Consider the following 20,005-nt stretch of genomic DNA (forward strand, 5'->3'; position numbering starts at 1 on the left):
TGTCAATTCACAAATAAATCAATTAAATTGATGTTGAGTGTCTTGATTATAGGCTTTGGAGTGCTCAGGGACTATTTTAGCATCAAACAAAACCAGGTGTGTACCCGAAACACAAAAAAAAAGGATTCGGCAAAAAGCCAAAATTGCTTGGTGTTTGGACAGCAGCAGTAGGCTAACTTTGAAAAATCGCGATAAATTGTGGAAATCTAATTAGAGTATGAACAAAATATGGAATTAAATCTTATTGAGTCTAGTTTCTCATAGAAGAAACGTGTAAGTAATGGAATTATAAATCGTGAGGTATAATAAACTTTATGAGACAAGGTCAGATTGAATTCAGGTTCCCCTATTCTGACTTTGGAAAATCATCAACAATTGCAGAAAAGTAATTAGGGGTTAAATTTTACATGTTTAAATTATTAATGAGTCTATTTTCAATAGAAACATCATCCAAATTTTGTACTAAGCGATAATTAATTTTTAGCAAAGAAGGGATGAAGCTGTCAGACAACAGAACAGGGGTAAGTTTGAAGATTTTACTGTACTTATTGGTTGAATCAAAAATTCTAAAAATTTTATGGTAGAAATGTATTTGACTCTAGTATCAAAGACATCAAGCAGATCTTAATTCAGAATTTTGTAGCTCAAGATATAAATAATTCAGTAACAGTGAATCAAGTAGACAGCTTTGAAGGAACATATAAGTAAATAGTGAAAACATATATGAATAATTAACTAGCATGGATTACATTAAAAATGGATCACGTGGCCAAGGCCAATTTATGCCGAGTGGGTCACATGGGCGTGTGAGCCCATTTTTCTAAAAAGTTCTGTAAGGTTGCACGGGTCGCCCAAGTCGACTTTGGACCTACTGTAGGGTCAGTAAGCTTTACTTAGACCCCTATATGTGTGATTTGTCTATCTGATTTCTATACCGAGCATGACTTATGATATCTGAATGTATGTACTATTAATTGCATAATGGCATGACATATTTTGTATGTTGTATTGCATCGGGTTGGGTTGATGATATTTGTAGGATGTGTCTGAAAGGCTACTAAGCATGTTATCTAGCAGCTCAACTGCAACCTTCTGATTATGTGCCACATTTTGGTACAACATGGTGTGTAGGGATGGGTGAGTTGATTTAATCCTGACATGGTGTGTAGGGTTGGACGGAGATGATGTATAGAGGCTGGTGGGTAGGATTACGATTCATCAGATTCGCATTACAGATCGATATGGGCCAAGGCCCTAATGTATTTCTAAGATCAGATCTCGAATGGGCTAAGGCCAAAACCGATTCGTGATAGGCACGAGCCCTGCATGTATCTAATCAATTCATTGATTATTTGTATGCATGTTTTCTGTGGGGATTACACACTGAGTTTGCAAAAACTCACCCTTTCTCTGTTTAATTTGTACAGGTAATCCCTAGACTTGACGGGTCAGTGCAGTGGAGGACTTGACGGTGGTCACACGTAAATTTTAGACTATTTTCCATTAATGCCTAGAATTTATTACTTATTTGGGGTTTTTGATGTATCTTCTGGACTATGGACTGGTTGGCTTTAAATTTGGGACTTTATAATGTTTTTTATGGATTTTTTTAAAAAACTGAAACTCCACAAAACACGGTTTTTTTTTCTAAAAACTAAGTTTTTTCGTAAATAGAAATGATTTTCCCTAAATTAATTGGTTACAAAAGTTTCCGCTAAGAGACAAGTTTTAAAGCAAATCAACTAGTTTTTTTTTCAAATTAAATAAAAGCTAACTTACTGTAACGGTTTTTAAACTCGACAATCTTGTCTTCAAATCCCTTTCCATGTGACATCGCCAGATTCGACCATAACGTATAGGCTGGGTTTGGGGTGTTACAATTCAAGTTTGAATCTTAAGGGGCACGGTTGGGTTATTATTATTATTTTGGCTAGGGTAAGGAAGATGGTGGGGTTGGTGTTTTAGCCCTATGGGCTTATGATAATTTTTTTTTTCTTTCCTCTGGCATGGGACAAGGTAAGTAGAAGGGAAATTGAGAGGGGCAATTGAGAATATATATATATAAAGAATAGAGAATCATTAAAAAGAAATTGAGTATTTTTCTCATAACGTGTTATGAAATAAATAATAAAGAGGATAAAGAACAAAAGAATAGCAAAAGAATATCTATTTTATTGATCAATAGGCATATTTACAATACTTCTCCAAATTCTATATTATATACATAAGAAGTATCTTGATCCATTTCAACCAAAATCTCATTTAATTTTAATATAATTTTTATAAATATATTCTTTACATAAGTTTTTCGGCATAATTCCAAATTTATCCCTCAACGTTTACATATTTTATCATTTTGACCCTTATTCTTTTTTAACTTAATTTGGCCCTCAATATTTTTTAAAAATGTCAAAATTAACTATCAACCTTCCAAAAAGAATTTAACTATTGTTTTTTAACGGAATATTAGCTAAAACACTAAATTTTTAAACATGGTAACTTGCATGGCGATAATGAACTCTATTCTTTTTTTTTTTTGAATATTTTCAAAATTTCTTTTAGTACAGTGATGATTCAAACCCACGCTATTCCTAGAAAAGGTGAATGTTCAACTAATAGGCCACAACTTGGAGTTCAATATTTTTATAAATTTTAAATTATTTGTTGGCTTAGTATATAATATAAGCAATGTCATGTCAACATGAATTATACATGGATGACCACATGGTTGCCTTGCTAACATCAGTAAAAAAAATTAATTTTTAATCAACATTTTTATTTAAAATAATAATTTGACTTTTTAAAAAAATTAAGGATAAATTTAACTTTAAAAATAATAATAACCAAATTTACAAATTATTAAACACTAATAATGCATTTTCTTTTGCATCTTACTCCCGCATATGAAGTTAACATTTAGCAGCTTTTAATGACTACTTTAGGGTTTAAGTTTTAACATTCAAAAATCATTTTGAAGTTAACATTTAGCAGCTTTTTTTGTATTTAGACCTCAATCTTAAATCTGTACATTATAGTAGTAGTATTTACAGAACAATTGAATAATTGTTGCTGCTAACAGACTCAACTACTTGAATAACAGACTAACAGCTAATAGTCTAGAATTACTACTCATAACATTCACCCATCCGACCGACAGGTAACACCCAAAGAAGATTCCAAAACTGATCAAAAAAGGAGATAGAGAGTGGCTTAGTAAGAATGTCAGCAACCTGCTCACAGGCAAGAACCTCACCAACAACAATAGAGCCATCAGCTACCTTTTCGCAAACAAAAAACAGGTCAAGCTCAACATGTTTGAATTTGGAGTGTAAAATAGGATTAGCAGCCATAGCAACTGCACTTAAATTGTCACACCAAATGATAGGTGAATCTTCACTTTGAAGATGTAATTCTTTTAGTAACGACACTAACCAAATAACATCACTGGTTGCGGCAGCAAGACTTCGATATTTAGCCTCAGCCGTAGATCGTGAAACTGTCGACTGTTTCTTAAAGCCCCAGAAGATAGGTGCATCACCAAAATATACGCAGTAACCTGTCGTAGACCAACAATCATAAAAATCCAGCCCCTAGTTAGCATCCGCAAAACCAACTAAAGATAGTCGGGCAGACAGACGAAATACAATCTCATAATCAAGTGTACCACATAAATATCGTAGAATTCTTTTCAAGGCAACCAGATGAACAGTAGTAGGTGCATGCATGAATTGGCAGATACGATTTACCGCATAAACAATATCAGGATGAGTCAGAACTACATGCTGTAAAACACCCGGAAGACTTTTGTATTCAGTAGGGTCATCAAGACAATCTCCGTCATTCTTGGATAGAGTAGATAAGCGAACCATTGGAGTATGAACACTCTTTGCACGAGACATGGAACTTCGGTCAAGTAGATCGCGAATATATTTTTTCTGACACAAATGAAGGCACCCTGTGGAAGACCAGGTAACCTCAATTCCTAAAAAGTAGTGGAGATCACCCATATCTTTAAGTGAGAACTCATCATTCAACTGCTGAACAAAACTATTTATATAGGAAGATAAATTAACGGTAATAATAATGTCATCCACATAGACAAGCACATAAAGAGTGAAGGCATTCGTATCTTTAACAAACAGAGATGCATTAGACTTGGATAGAACAAAGCCAACCGAAAGAAGAAAATGCTTCAATTTATCAAACCAAGCACGCGGAGCCTAATGAAGCTCATATAGAGCTTTCTTCAGACGATAGACTACAGGTTTCCCATTCGAATCATACTGAACATACCAAGGAGGTTGATATATGAACACCTTATCAGTAAGATATCATTCAAAAACGCATTATTCACATCAACTTGATGAAGTTGCCAACCTCTGGACACAGTAATAGATAGAATAACACGAATAGTAGCAGGTTTGACTACAGGAGTGAACGTTTCCTTGAAATCATACCCGGGTACTTGAGAACACCCTTTTACAACTAACTGAGCCTTTCGATGAGCAACAGTGCCATTAGGATTTCTCTTGACTTTAAAAATCCATTTACAGTCGATTATCTTACGATTATGCGGTAACGAAACAAGATCCCAGGTAGAATTATTAATGAGGGCATCATACTCAGCTTAGGCTACAGCACGCTATTCTGTGGTAGAAAATGCCTCCTCGATTGTGTGAGGTTCAATAGCCTCAACAGACCATGCCTTAGGCTTAAAAGTGCCAGCCTTAAACCGAGTAACCATCGAATGAGTATTTAGTGGAGGCACTACTGACGACGGTAGAGAAGGATGAAGTAGTATTGAGAGGCATAATAGTGCTAGGAGGACCATCACCATTGGAAAGGGACAAAGGACTACACGGCTCTTGATCAGAAGCCACCTCAACCTGAGTACCTGCACCCAAAGAAAAAGAAGAACAGGGAGCAGAAGAGGATGATGTTATGGGTGAAAATGCGACAGGCTGAGAAGAGACCTTCTTAACAAGAGGAACAAAAGTTGACAAAGAACCAGACGAAGCCACGTCATCGTTTTTTACAGCCGAAGTAAACAAAAATCGTTGTTCATCAAACACAACATGTCGAAAAATAACGACTTTACCATCCGACAAAGACATTGATAACCTTTGTGTTGAGAACTATATCCCAAGAACGTACAAGGTTGAGAACGAAAATCCAACTTATGACATAGAAACAGTCGTAGACATGGAAAATAGCAACACTCAAATACTCGTAGATGTTCATACATGGGATCTCGACCATAAAGAGCCTTATAGGGAGATTGTCCATGTAGTACAGAGGTAGGAAGCCGATTGATAAGATAAACAGCACAACAAAATGCATAACCCCAATACTCCATAGAATGATTCGCTTAGGCCAAAAGCGTGATACCCATGTCTACAATATGTCGATGTTTGCGTTTAGCCACTCCATTATGATCCGATGTATGTGGACAAGACAACCGATGAAGTATCCCTTGCGTTGCTAAAACCAACGTGAACGCACAAAATTCTCCACTCCAATCACTCTGAAATTGTTTCATATCTTTTCTGAACTGAGTTTTGACTAACTGCTGAAACTGAACAAAACACTCTACGGCTTGAGACTTTTGACGAATAAGATAAATCCATGTAAACTGAGTGCACATATCAATAAAAGATACATAATACCAATTACGACCACATGCAATCGATGCAGGCCCCCAAAGATCAGAAACAACCAAGGCAAACGGATGACTATATTTAATAGTAGAAGGAAGAAAAGGCAATTTATAATACTTCCCCCTTTGACAGACAGTACAAATATTATCAAACGAACATTTAGTAAAAACAATATTACATTTATCTAAAATGAATTTAACTATAGAAGCAGATGGATGACCAAGACGTTTATGCCTCAGAGAAAAAACACCATCATTGTCACATTTCTTCTAGAGGCCAACCGTAAAAGACACGTCAACAAACTGAACAGATGCAGCTGGTAGAGAAAAATGATAGAGCCCATCATGAATGTGGCCCCTCAGTAAAATTTCCCAAGTCATGATGTCCTTAACAACACAAAACGTCAGATGAAATTCAAAAATACATTATTGTCAATGGAAAACTGAGACATAGACAGAAGATTCTTTCGTATATTCGGGACGCATAAAATATTGGATAAACAAAGAAACTTAGAGTGAGTAGGTAAAACTGGATTACCAATATACGAGATCTTAACGGGAGTCCCGTCGCCCATTAAGAGAGAAGATATACCTGAATAAGGTGTAGAGTCATGCAAAGCAGAGGCATCTCGACAAACATGATATGTAGCCCCTAAATCCAGATACCAAGACGCACTTCCAACGGGCACAGGAATATACGAGTCAGAACCATCACAGTTGGAATTGAATTGAGTGGCATTTATATGAGACGCGGTGGAGTCAGAAACATCAGAGGCATGCAAGTCAGGGAGATGAGGAAGTCCAATGCAGGGGTCAGATCCAGTGTACACATGAGCCCTTGGTTTAGTTCGCCAAGGAACAGATGGCCTAGACATATTACAAATACCATCACCTGACGCCCCAATTTCTCGACCATGATTATGAAGAGCAACAAATTCTACACAATTTGAAACAGGCCCAGTCAGACAAGAAGGATTGTGTGGCCGAAACAAAGAAAGTGCTCGCCCAACCTCTCGGCTTGGACCAGACGAAACAGGCTCATAAAAAATTCTAGGCCCAAGTGGCCTATCACTAGCCCACCCATAAATCTGACCATTCGGCCTATAAACTCCAACATCAGCAAGCCTATGTGCATGATAAGGTGCAGGCCCAAACCCATAGTGAAATTGTGACCCAACTGATGGCCCATAAACAACACCATCAGCTCTGTGTAAGTATGAATTAGAACCCCTATCATGTTGAGGCACAACATTTGGCCAAAACAATCCTCCCGAACTAGTGTCTTGCCACTCCATCAATCCCGGGCCATGAGGTGGACCAAAGAACGGCAACAGGCCATGATGCGAACCAGAGAACTGCGATTCACCATCGCCACGATAATCAATTAGAATCGCGGCTTAAATTGTCGACGACCCTTCATAACCCTGATTATAACGGAAGAAACACGGTTGGGCTATATGGCCGAACCTTCCATAGATCTGGCACGTAGGCGGGACCAAAACCTCTCCAGTGTCCTCCAGACAAACTACAAGTGCCACGAACTGAGCCCACTGGAACTGACGACAGCCCATCCGCCAAATTCGACAACAAACCAATCTCAAAAAGGTTAGCATGAAGGGGTACATCCTGGATCGTACGCTCTTGACAACTTTCATACTCGAGCAGTACATTAACAAGCTGTTGAAACGGCAAAGGCTCCGAAGAGAACGAAGCTAAAGTAATAACTGCATCGAAATCTGGAGGTGACCCTGGAAGGACGATTTCTACCTTCTCTTCGTCTGATATTCGAGAACCGGACGCCTCTAATAAGGCACTAATATTTTGAATTTTGGCAACATATTCTTTGACCGAATAACTGCCTTTTTTTAGCAAATAAAGATCATGCCGGAGACGAGAAAGTTTGGTACCTATAATCGTAGCGAAGATTCGAGTGGCAGTCCTCTACACATCACATGTCGATCGAGCCTCTGTAAAGGAAGACAGAAGGGAGGGACTAATTGTGGAGAGTAACCATGAAGTAAGTAATCGATCTTGCTGTACAAATGCCAAGGCATCCGGAGTCGGAACTAACGAACCCTCCGGAGACGACACAAACCGCGGTGGAGTAGGTAACGTTCCATCCAAAAATCCAGTCAACTCATAGCCTTCGATAATCAACCTAACATGCTGTTGCCACTGAACGAAATGATCTTCATCCAACTTGACAGTCTCATGGCGAGGAAATGCTTGAACGAGCCTAGCCGTAGTGAACGGCGGAGATCCATGGTCGACAGAGGTAGAATCAGCAAACGCTGTGGTGGTCATGGAAGCAGACAATGAATAGATCCCAGTACCTTAGGCAACTGATACCATGTTAACATATAAGTTATAATGCTAATATTGAAAATATATTGAGTATTGAGAAAACTCTCTTTATATTTAGACTTCAATCTTGAATCTGTACATTATAGCAGTAGTATTTATAGAACAATTGAGTAACTGCTATTGCTAACAAACTCAACTACTTGAATAACAGACTAACAGCTAATAGTCTAGAATTACTACTCTTAACATAGACAAGTGAGAAATCAATTTACCAAATTAGAAATTTTTATCTGATCTTTCTTTGTCTGTATCTGAATTTCATATATAATACAGCCACTCTTGTCTCATGTGACACTTCTAAGAAGCCTCCACGTTACTCTTAAAAAAAGTAATAAAAAATGAAAAGTTGGGTTATGGGTAGTACATAAACGCAACCCCGTTTGCCTAGTATTTAATCTGTAGTAGTACTCAGCTTTACTTTGAAGAGAGGTAGAGGAGGTGGAAGTTGGAAGAAGGTGAGAGCTGCCTTCTATGATAACAATGGAATGAAGAAGGGTGAATGGAGTGCTGAAGAAGATGATAAACTAAGAACTTATGTCCAGAAATATGGCCATTGGAACTGGCATCAACTTCCTAAGTTTGCTGGTGTACTTTTATTCTTTATCTTACTATATTGGATAAATACTCGGAATAGAATTTTGGTATGTGGCACGTAGTGTACTCTTGTGATTTTATGGAGTAATTTCTTTTTCTTTTTTTTTTCTTTTTTTTTTTGTTTAGGTCTTAAAAGGTGCGGAAAGAGTTGCAGGTGGAGATGGATGAATTACCTCCTGCCTGGATTAAAACGCGGCAACTTCACTGAAGAAGAAGATGCATTGATCATCAAGTTACATGAACAATTCGGAAACAGGTTTAGCATACATATCCAATTAAATCATCATCATATTGCGGATTTAATTAAGAATAATTTTTAACCAAAAATCTCTAATAATGTGTATACATTACAGATGGTCCACCATAGCTAAAAGTTTACGAGGAAGAACAGACAGCGAAATAAAGAACCACTGGCACTCTCAGCTGAAGAAGAGTACAAAGGGAGACGAGGAAGAAAAGTGTAGTAGTTGGCAAAGTGAAGCCACCCAGAATGAAAATATTTGTGAAGGTGAAGCTGAAAGCAATAGCATCGACAACATGACGTTAGGGAGTTCACCACCCTCGTCTCCATCACCATCTTCAAGTAGCGGATCTATGTCTAGCTTAAATGCTGTTGGCCGCCTAGAAGATACTCGTCTTCCTTATTTGGAAATATATGAAACTGAAAGCAGTGGAGATTTCTGGAGTCAGCCCTTTGTTACAGACAATACATCATCCTTGGAAAAGGGTGGCTTTGAGTTGCCATTGCCTTACGACGACATGTATTATGACGATTTTGCTGATTTGCTTTGTGGATTGTGGACATAAAATTGATTTTCGTCCTTTTGATGCTGACACAATGTACTGAATAATAGAATTCAGTTCCATTTGTTTGGTTTCAATTCAATGATCGCCTATACTTTGCTCTGTCTACTGTTGATTCAGATAATCTATTTGCTTGTTTCGAGAATGCCCTATTTTTATTCAGGGCTGTGTGAGTTTGAGGTAACAATAAAATAAATAAATTGAACACTTAATTTAGGGCTTAAGAAAGAATACTTGGAAATTAACCTAATACCGCTTTTATGCTTTGGATAAATAGAAAATTGAAAAGTGGTTTTGTACAAATATTATTCAAAAAGAGGAAAATGGAAAAACCCAACGCACCGACAGCAACAGAATCACCAAATCTAAAGCAGGAAGCCCTGGCAAGAGCATCTGCAAATTCAAGGATATTGAAGAAATAACAAATGACACTGAAGAGCAGCAAATTCAGGGTTGACACACAAAACATACAAGAATGATCGCCAAATAATTTAATGTTGGGTGGATAAGTTGAGCAAATTAATTAATCAAATTCCATCTTTTATTTATTTTGTAATTATAAGCACCAAACTATTGCCTTACCGACTTTTTTTTGTTGGAACAATTTTTCTTAGGGATCGCAATGGAATATAGCAAATATTATTGTTTTACTATTGACATGTTCTGTTCTATCATTTATTTCCTCCTCCTATGAATATATAATTTTAAAAACTATTATTCTTTTTATAGATCTTGAATGCATTCATTATTGTCCTCACTTTACTCTGCTTCAATTTAATTTTTACTAATTATTATTAATTTTTAAATATTTTAAAGTTAAATATATATTTAAATATAATTATTCAAAAATATATTTAAACATAAAATATGTTATTTTTTATATATTATTTTATTACATTTTTACCCTTTTTAATAGTTTATATTTACAAGGATAAATGGTATTTTTATATAGTGGAGCAAGTCGGTTCAAGGCAACCAATTTTCATAACCTCTTCATACCTACTATCCAAAAGAAAAAAAGTCCACCCTGTCCTGCTCTGTATCTACTTTTCAAACAAAAAAAAATCCACTCCATTTGGAACGAATCGATTCAAAATCCATCGAGCGATTCAGGTTTTGTCATCCCTATTTTGCATAAATAAATATTTTAAGGGTAAACTACAAAAATAGTCGACTAATTTACCTATAAAGGCCCATTCGCAAGTATATTTACGGAAATGGGTCAATTTCTGCATTATTTACCGGAAAGGGTCGATATTGGCAAAACGCATCCACGTAGGAGCATTTTAGGGTGAAATTTCCAGCAAATCGCGCCCTTAGGGGAGCGTTTTTGCCATGTCAGCACAAAACGCGCTGACGTGGACGCGCTTTGCTAACGTGGCAAAAACGCTCCCCCAGGGGCGCGTTTTTCTCCGTGTTTTTTCTAGGTTAGTTTGCATGTTTAGTCCCTAGGTTTTTTTGGTTTAGAGTTTTTAAGGTTAGGGTTTTGTTAAAATAATTTAGGGTTAAGTTTGTAGGGTTTAGGGTTTTGTTAAAATAATTTAAGGTTCAAGGTTTTAGGAATTTTTAAAATAAATCAGGATTTAGTGTTCCTTTTTAAAAATTAATTAAATTAGGGTTTAGGGTTTAAAATAAATTAATTAAATTTGGGTTTAGTGTTTTTAAGAAAATTAATTAAATTTAGGTTTATTTTTAAAAAAAAATAATATTGTGTTTAGGTTTAGGGTTTAGGGAAAATTATATTGACAATAAGGATTTTGGTTTTTTCTACAATAGTTCCTAAAAAATAATTTTGAGAATACGGTTCTGAACAAATAGTGTCAAAACGCTTCAAACAGGATGCACGGTCAGCAAATTACTAGAAAAAGCTCTCACGTGGTCGCTCTTTTTCTATAGTAGTTCCTAAAAAAATAATTTTGAGAAGACGGTTCTAAACAAATAGTGTCAAAAACGCTTCAAGCAGGATGCACTATCAGCAAAATTGATGAAAAAAGCTCCCACGTGAATGTTCTTTTTCTACAGTAGTTACTGAAAAAATAATTTTGAGAAGACGTTTCTGAACAAATAGTGTCAAAAACACTTCAAGCAGGATGCACTATCAGCAAAATTGATGAAAAAAGCTCCCACGTGAACGTTCTTTTTCTACAGTAGTTCCTGAAAAAATAATTTTGAGAAAACGTTTCTAAACAAATAGTGTCAAAAACGTTTCAAGCAGGATTTACGTGGACGCCCTTTTTCTACAGTAGTTCATGTGTTGTATTAGGCTATAAATGAGCCAAATTTCATTCTCAGGTTGCATAAGTTACAGCAAGAAAAATTAGAGAGGCTAAGCGGAATAGAAATTGAAGATGAGTGAACGTATTAGTGATGTTATTTACTATGATGGTGAGGTTCGTAACACCGAGAACGATGTTGTTATTTTATCAGAGAACACAACGCGAATGGTTTTAACCAGACTATAGATTTGACAAAATTTCGTAAAAGAATTAGGCACAAAATCTTCGGAACGATGCCAATGAGAGTTTCTTCTATTAAGTATCGATTTTGTGCTTCGATTGATCCCGTGGCATATGACTCATTTGATATCAAAGATGGTCGTAGCTTTGAGGTGATGGTGCAAACTCATCTCGCTAGTGGATCACCCTATCTTAAGTAATATGTACAATTTTTATTGTCAAATGAAACATTTGCGACTTCAACATCTACTGTTGTTCCAAAGGAAGACACGACCCCTACCCGACACTCAGTTAGTGGGAGGCAAAACATGGAAGCGCCCGTGTTTGGTGGCAGTAAGGAATACATAACTCCTGCACGACACTCAGTTAGTGGATGGGACATGCACATCGGTGGGTCGATGTTCGATGCTGGAAATACGTATTGGAGAATGATGTCGAAACCACTTTTTTGAAAAATAAAAAAGGATAACGAAAACGAAAATGGAGTCGCCACCAATCTTTTTTTATTTAGGTGTGATCGGATCACCTCATAATTTAATCATTTTAATAAAATTTTAAATTTACCAAAACGATAATTTTTGGTCTACAAAATCCAGAAAATAGGCTCGGGAGTCGGTTACGAACGAAGAAGTATTAGCACTCTCGATACGCCCAAAATTGGTACCTAGTTGATTAATTAATGTCTTAATGCCGAATATCGAAAACTCGAAAAGGTTAAAAATACGATCGTTTTATTAAAAAAACTTGTATAAATCAAAATGCATGCTAAGACCCTCTTATTTCAGGAGATAGAATGTCACGCCCAATGAGTTAGAATGTGATGTTTTGCATCCTCGAAAATGAGCTTGTCTTTTGATTTTCAAAACTCATGCAGTGAAGTTTAAAAAAGATATTCAATTGTTTAAGTCAGATGAAAAATTGAAGCCCAATAAGTTAGGGCACAATTTCTTAAAATTATAAACGTAGAATATTGCCTTTATTTTAAAAAATCCTCATCTCGAGAGAACAATATGTCATATCCAATGCGTTAGGACACCACGTATCGAATTCCAGAGAATGAGCTTTTTATTTATATGTCTTGATTAAAGAATATTCTCGGTTATTTAGATTCAACGAGAAAAATTGGAACCTAACACGTTAGGGCTCAATCTTCTCGAAGATCCCAAATACCAAGTATTGCGTTATCTTAAAAGCTTTTGAATAAAACGATCTCAAAACTTAAACCATATTAAACGTAACTTTTGAGCGAATAAAACGCGATAGAACGATAATGTACAACGAGAAGTGACAATTTTGAAATCACAATGTACTCTAAAGGACGACAAATAATCGATAAATACAAATAAGCAATACAATACACATGAGAGCAATAATCTCACATCACATATTATGCAAATACTAACATCAAAAGCTAATGAATTATAAGTCAATTTTGAAAGAAATGCCAAGCAAATTATCACAAATAAAATGTAACATGTTTTAAAATAACTAAAAAATAAATAATATGAAAAAAGGAAATTATATTAAAATAAATTTAAAATAAGTAATATATATATATATATGAAAGTTTGAAATAAATTAAAAACATAGTTAAAAATAAATACTACATAAAATGATAGTATCTAAATAAATTTTAAAATAAATATTATATAAGAAGAAAATAAAATTCATAAAATAATATACATATATTAATTTAGATAAGTAATACATGTGGATTGAAAATATATAATAGTATATGCATAGTGGTATGTATACAAAGTTAACGTAGACAAAATATATAATAGACTAGAATTCTGAAAGAAATAAATTATATATAACATAGATAATATATATATATAATAATATGAAATCAATAATATATTATATATGTATATATGTATAATAAAAATATTTTAATATAAATTGTATATACATACATATGAAATAGTATTATATCAAAATATAATTGTATAAATCTTTTAAAGCATAGAAATATATATAAGTGAATTAAAAATATTATAAAATAAAAATCATTAAAAAATTTATTATATAAAAAATAAAATAATACATTATAAAATTAAACGATAATATATGATAATAATATAAAACTTAAAATAATAGTATATAATAGAATAAAACTATGTATATGAAAAGGTTAGATAAATATATAAACTAATATAGTAATAATATCAATAATAATAATATTAGTAATAATAATGATAATGATAATAATAATAAATTAATTGATAAAATAAATAAATAACAAAAAGGATTAAATCACAATTAAACTTAATTAACAGGAAACAAAACAGGAAACAAACGAAATTAAAAACAAAATGAAGGATTAAAAAGCAATATGCAGATTGCATGGGGGCCAAATTGGAAATATTTCCTCGCCCCCAAAACGCTGCGTTGCAACTTGGGTTGAAATGAAACAACAACAAAATGCAGGGCAAAATTAAAAAAACTAAAGAGGACAAATTTGAAATACCCTGCAAGAGCGAAAGGTAGACCTGTCCATGGGCCGTCGGGCCGGGCTCCCGAAATATGGGAGGGTTCGGGTAAAAATATAGGCCCGAAATATGGGCTTGGGCAAAAAAACGAGGCCCGTTTAAAAAATGGGCCGGGCTCGGGTTCAACTTTTTGGCCGAGGCCGCCTGCGGCCCCCAAATATAATAAATATATATTTTTTATTTTTAAATTTTAAAATACTTTAAAAATATTTTTTATTTTTTATTTTTAAAATATTTTTTTGTGTTTATTAAAAATCGGGCCGGGCCGGGCCGAGCTCGGGCGTATTATTTTTTCCGTTCCTGGCCTGGGCAAAATTTTAGGCCCATATTTCAGGTCGGCCCGGGCCTGGGCCTAAGAGGCGGGCCAAAATTTCTTTCGGGCCCGGCCCATGGACAGGTCTAGCGAAAGGGCTGTTTGCGCAATTTGACCAAGCGCTACAAAATGCGCGGATCCTTCCCCGGGTTGGGTCACGGTGCGGGTTGCTGAGGCTAAACGGCTAATACGGCACCGTTTTAGAACCATTGAAATAGGGTTTAAACGGCACCGTTTCAATAATCTTCATAAAACCAAGAAAACAAACCCTAAACACCTTTGGTTATCCTAAAACAAAATATCAAAAAACCCTTTTGCCACCGCTTCGCCGTTCTTAGTCTCTATTGTCCCTACCTGAGCCCCGATTGCGACGGAGCAGGCAGAGATTCAACGCCACGGCCACCAAGGTAAATCCTTCACCCTCCCCTTTTTACATACATCAAGTAAAATAAATAGAAGATTAAGGAAATAGAAAAGAAAATAATCGAAAGAGGAAAAAATTCAAATCACCTTAAAGAAACTTTGATTTTTTTTTTTACTTTCTACTTTCTTTTTTTTTATGCTTTTCGTCTTCCCTCTACAAATTTTTATCGGCCCTCTTTATAGCCGAAACAGAAAACAATGAAATTCCCCTCATCTTTTTTACATTTTTTTCTATTTACTGCTATTTTTTCTATTATTTGCTGTCAATTTGTTATACATTGTTGTCCCTTTCTTTTCTTTTCTTTTTTTGTTATTCCTCTTCTTTAGTTGCTTGTTGATCATTGCAGGTACATGCCAGCTTGGAGGCGCACGCGCGCGGAGGCTCGGTAGGCGCAAAGGGGAAGCAGCAGCTGAAGGTTTTGCTGCTAGGGTTTCTATTTGTGGTTAAAGCTAGGTATTGGGCTGAGTTGGGCCTTTGTTAATTCGGTATTTTGGATTTTGGGCCAATTTCTTGTAATGGACTGAATATTGGACTTTTATTTTATTTTTTATTTAGTATTTTGGTTTTAATCGGGTTAATATTGGGCCAGGCCAAAATTGGCCTATTACAAATGATGCGTAGGAGTTTCTAGATCTACTACACAGAAGGCATGATCGTACAGGTTTGTTATTCTAGTGAATTGGAAGTTGGTAAGGAGTTTTCCAGTAAGGATAGTTTTCTTGGTGTATTAAAACAACATAGCATCAATCACGGGGTTAACTACAACGTGGTTAAATCCAAATCTGAGAAGTTTGAGGCCAAGTGTGCAGTGCAAGACAGTACATGTTCATGGAAAATCATAACTTCTTTTAGGAAAAAGATAGGCTTATTAGAGGTAAAAAAGTACAAAGGTCCACATACCTGTGTTGCTAGTACAGTATCACTCGGTATTTAGAATTTTTTGAATAATAATTTTATTACTTAATGTTACATTATTTAACGTACTTCGTTGACAGGTGTTTCACAAGATCATCCCAAGATGGATTCAGGTATGATAGCTTGCTTAATACTACCGATGTTGAAGGAAGATCCTAGGACTTCTGCGTCGGTCTTAATTGTCAATATTCGTAGCTAATTGAAGTACACACCATCTTACCGCAAGGCTTGGATAGCTAAGAAGAAGGTGTTGGAAAATATGAATAGTGGTTGGCCGCTTCATATGATGAGGTGTGCTACTAGTGTCAGGTGCTGGAAAAGTACGTCCCAGGTTGCATAACAGACCTTGAAATTGTCCCTGTGTACTACAATGACTGATTACTCAGTGGATGCTAAGTGTTCAAGCATCTGTTTTGTAGCTTTAAGCAATTCCGGGACACATTTGTGTACTGCAAGCCATTGGTACAAATTGACGATACATTTATGTATAGTAGATATACCCATCGGCTATTGCTAGTTGTGGCACAGGATGGTGGTGGGAGAATCCTTCCAATTGCATTTGCAATAACACCGGGGGAGTCAGGTGATGATTGGGATTTCTTTCTTTCTAGGTTAAGGAGGTATGTATGCCCCCAACCTAATATCTGCCTTATATCGGATCGGGGCACTGGAATATTAGCCGCAATTGAGCGACAAGGAAGCCTATTAGATCGCACACACTATTGGTATTGTCTAAGGCACGTTGTGTCTAACTACTACGGGTAATATCGGTCTACCACTGAATGATGGCAAGTGACCAACATGGGTATTTAATCTCTATTAATATAATTTCATTTGTAATATTCAATTTATTCTGAATGGAATAGTGGTATGTAATTTTTGCTATCAACTTATATTAGCAGGGTACGAGATCACTAAGGACTGTTTTCATGAGATGTTGGGGATTTTACGTTTAGTTAACCATCAAGGCACAGACTACCTTTGTAACATACCTTTCGAACAGTGGACACAATCATACGACAGCGGCCTACGATATGGTCATATGACCACAAACCTAGCTGAATCCATAAATTCTGTTCTAAAAGGAACGCGTCATTTGCTGCTAACCTCGATTGTATGAGATACATATTTTCATTTGGCGGCAGTATTTCCAAAGCGAGCAGCGAGTTATAAAGGCCAAATGCAAGGAGGCCGTGTATGGTTTCGGAAGGTATTGCAAGAAATTAACAATGCGAATGCGCTGGCCAACACCACGCACATAGTGTGTCACGTTCGTGATAACTTATGGTTTCGTGTGACAGAGTTTAACAGACCGAGTTAATATATTACCAGCGAGCAATATCGTGTACACCTGAAAAATAGGACTTGCGACTATGGGACATTTGACGCACTTCGTTATCCATGCACTCATGCAATTGCAGCTTGTCAGAATCTCCGTTTGGATCTCATGAGATATGTCGATGAGTGTACAAAATAGAATACATGTACAATGTATGAAGACATGTATTTCCACCGGTCCCAGATGAACGTAAGTGGTCATCTGTACCACTTGCTCCGTTTAAGTTGTTACCGGATAGAGAATTGTGTTGCAAACCAAAAGGTCGACCTTGCTCGAGTAGAATATGTAATAATATGGATATCCGAGAAAGATCGAACTAACAGAAGTTGTGCGGATATGTAGGAACCCAGGTCATACAATTCAATCATCTTCAAACTGAAATAGTTGATAATTGCTGTAATGAAACTATGTTTCATTATTTCTATTGCGCCTTATTCAAAAGAAATTTTATTTTATTAAAAAATATAAAAATAATTTACTATTAAAATATTTAAAACAACTTTTATTTTATTAAATGAAACAATATAAAAATAGTTTTTACGAATATATTAAAAAAGTAATGTATGTAGTTCAGCTTCCGGTGAGGGTTGTGGTTGCTCCGGTGAGGGTTGTGGTTCCTCCTGTTGTGGGTGTTAGGAGGATGACCCACCTTGATAGAATAAATAATATGGAGGTGTTTGCATCATCCACGTCAGAGGTGTTTGAATCCCCTAAGGCGATGGGAATTGGTAATAAGATGAGCTCCTCGACGGTGCCTCATGCGATCCCTCCGGCGACAATGGCCTATATATCGTCGGTTTAGTCAGAGTCATCAGCAAAGGAGATGCACTAGGAAACATATAATATGTCTCTCGTACAATCGAGGTTATCAGCAAATGACGCATTTCTTTTAGAACAGAATTTATGGATTCAGCTAGGTTTGTGGTCATATGATCATTTCGTAGGTCGCCGTCGTATGCTTGTGTCCACTTTCGACAAGTATGTTACAAAGGTAGTTTGTGCCTTGATCGTTAACTAAACGTAAAATCCCCAACATCTCATGAAAACGATCCTTATTGATCTCGTACCCTGCCAATATAAGTTGATAGCAAAAATTACATACCACTATTCCTTTCAGACTAAATTGAATATTACAAACAAAAGTCATTGGTACAAATTGACGGTACATTTATGTATGGTAGATATACCCATCGGCTATTGCTAGCTGTTGCACAAGATGGTGGTGGGAGAATCCTTCCAATTACATTTGCAATAACACCGGGGGAGTTAGGTGATGACTGGGATTTCTTTCTTTCTAGGTTAAGGAGGCATGTATGCCTCCGACCTAATATCTCCATTATATCAGATCGGGGCACTGGAATACTAGCCGCAATTGAGCGACAAGGAAGCCCATTAGATCGCACACACTATTGGTATTGTCTAAGGCACGTTGTGTCTAACTACTACGGGTAATATCGGTCTACCACTGAACGACGGCAAGTGACCAATATGGGTATTTAATCTCTATTAATATAATTCTATTTGTAATATTCAATTTATTTTGAATGGAATAGTGGTATGTAATTTTTGCTATCAACTTATATTGGCAGGGTACGGGATCAATAAGGATCATTTTCATGAGATGTTGGGGATTTTACGTTTAGTTAACGATCAAGGCACAGACTATCTTTGTAACATGCCTTTCGAACAGTGGACACAAGCATACGACGATGACCTACGATATGGTCATATGACCACAAACCTAGCTGAATCCATAAATTTTGTTCTAAAAGGAACGCGTCATTTGCTGGTAACCTCGATTGTAGGAGAGACATATTTTCGTTTGGCGGCAGTATTTCCAAAGCGAGCAGCGAGTTATAAAGGCCAAAGCAAGGAGGCCGTGTATGGTTTCGGAATGTATTGCAAGAAATTAACAATTGGAATGAGCGGGCCAACACCAAGCACATAGTGTGTCACGTTCACGATAACTTATGGTTTCGTGTGACAGATTTTAACAGACCGAGTTAATATATTACCGGCGGGCAATATCGTGTACACCTGATAAATAGGACTTGCGACTATGGGACATTTGACGCACTTCGTTATCCATGCACTTATGCAATTGCAGCTTGTCAGAATCTTTGTTTGGATCTCATGAGATATGTCGGTGAAGTGTACAAAATAGAATACATGTACATGTTTGGAGACATGTATTCCCACCGGTCCCAGATGAACGTAAGTGGTCGTCTGTACCACTTACTCCGTTTAAGTTGTTACCGAATAGAGAATTGTGTCGCAAACCAAAAGGTCGACCTTGCTGGAGTAGAATACGTAATAATATGGATATCCGAGAAAGATCGAACTAACAAAAGTTGTGCGGATGGTGTAGGAACCCAGGTCATACAATTCAATCATCTCCAAACTGAAATAGTTGATAATTGCTGTAATGAAACTATGTTGCATTATTTCTATTGCGCCTTATTCAAAAGAACTTTTATTTTATTAAAAATATAAAAATAATTTACTATTAAAATATTTAAAACAACTTTTATTTTATTAAATGAAACAATATAAAAATAGTTTTTACAAATATATTAAAAAAGCAATGTATATGGTTCAGCTTCCGGTGAGGGTTGTGGTTGCTCCGGTTGTGGGTGTTAGGAGGATGA

At 36.1% G+C, this 20,005-nt stretch overlaps 1 protein-coding gene across 1 annotated transcript; it reads left to right on the forward strand.

The window, feature by feature from the left end:
• Positions 1 to 8,373: 8,373 nt before the first annotated feature.
• On the forward strand, positions 8,374 to 9,421 carry LOC105781360 (transcription factor WER). Its single transcript, XM_012605902.2, has 4 exons — positions 8,374 to 8,377; positions 8,426 to 8,605; positions 8,741 to 8,870; positions 8,968 to 9,421. Exons 1-4 carry the CDS (start codon positions 8,374 to 8,376, stop codon positions 9,419 to 9,421), a joined length of 768 nt encoding a protein of 255 aa, XP_012461356.2.
• The last annotated feature ends 10,584 nt before the right edge of the window (positions 9,422 to 20,005 follow it).

Source organism: Gossypium raimondii, chromosome 13, assembly GCF_025698545.1.
Source record: "Gossypium raimondii isolate GPD5lz chromosome 13, ASM2569854v1, whole genome shotgun sequence".
Taxonomy (NCBI): domain Eukaryota; kingdom Viridiplantae; phylum Streptophyta; class Magnoliopsida; order Malvales; family Malvaceae; genus Gossypium; species Gossypium raimondii.

Coding starts and splice junctions, on each gene's coding strand:
- LOC105781360 (XM_012605902.2), top strand. Junction 8,606..8,740: donor TCAACTTCCTAAGTTTGCTG/GTGTACTTTTAT, acceptor TTTTTTGTTTAG/GTCTTAAAAGGTGCGGAAAG. Junction 8,871..8,967: donor CATGAACAATTCGGAAACAG/GTTTAGCATACA, acceptor TATACATTACAG/ATGGTCCACCATAGCTAAAA.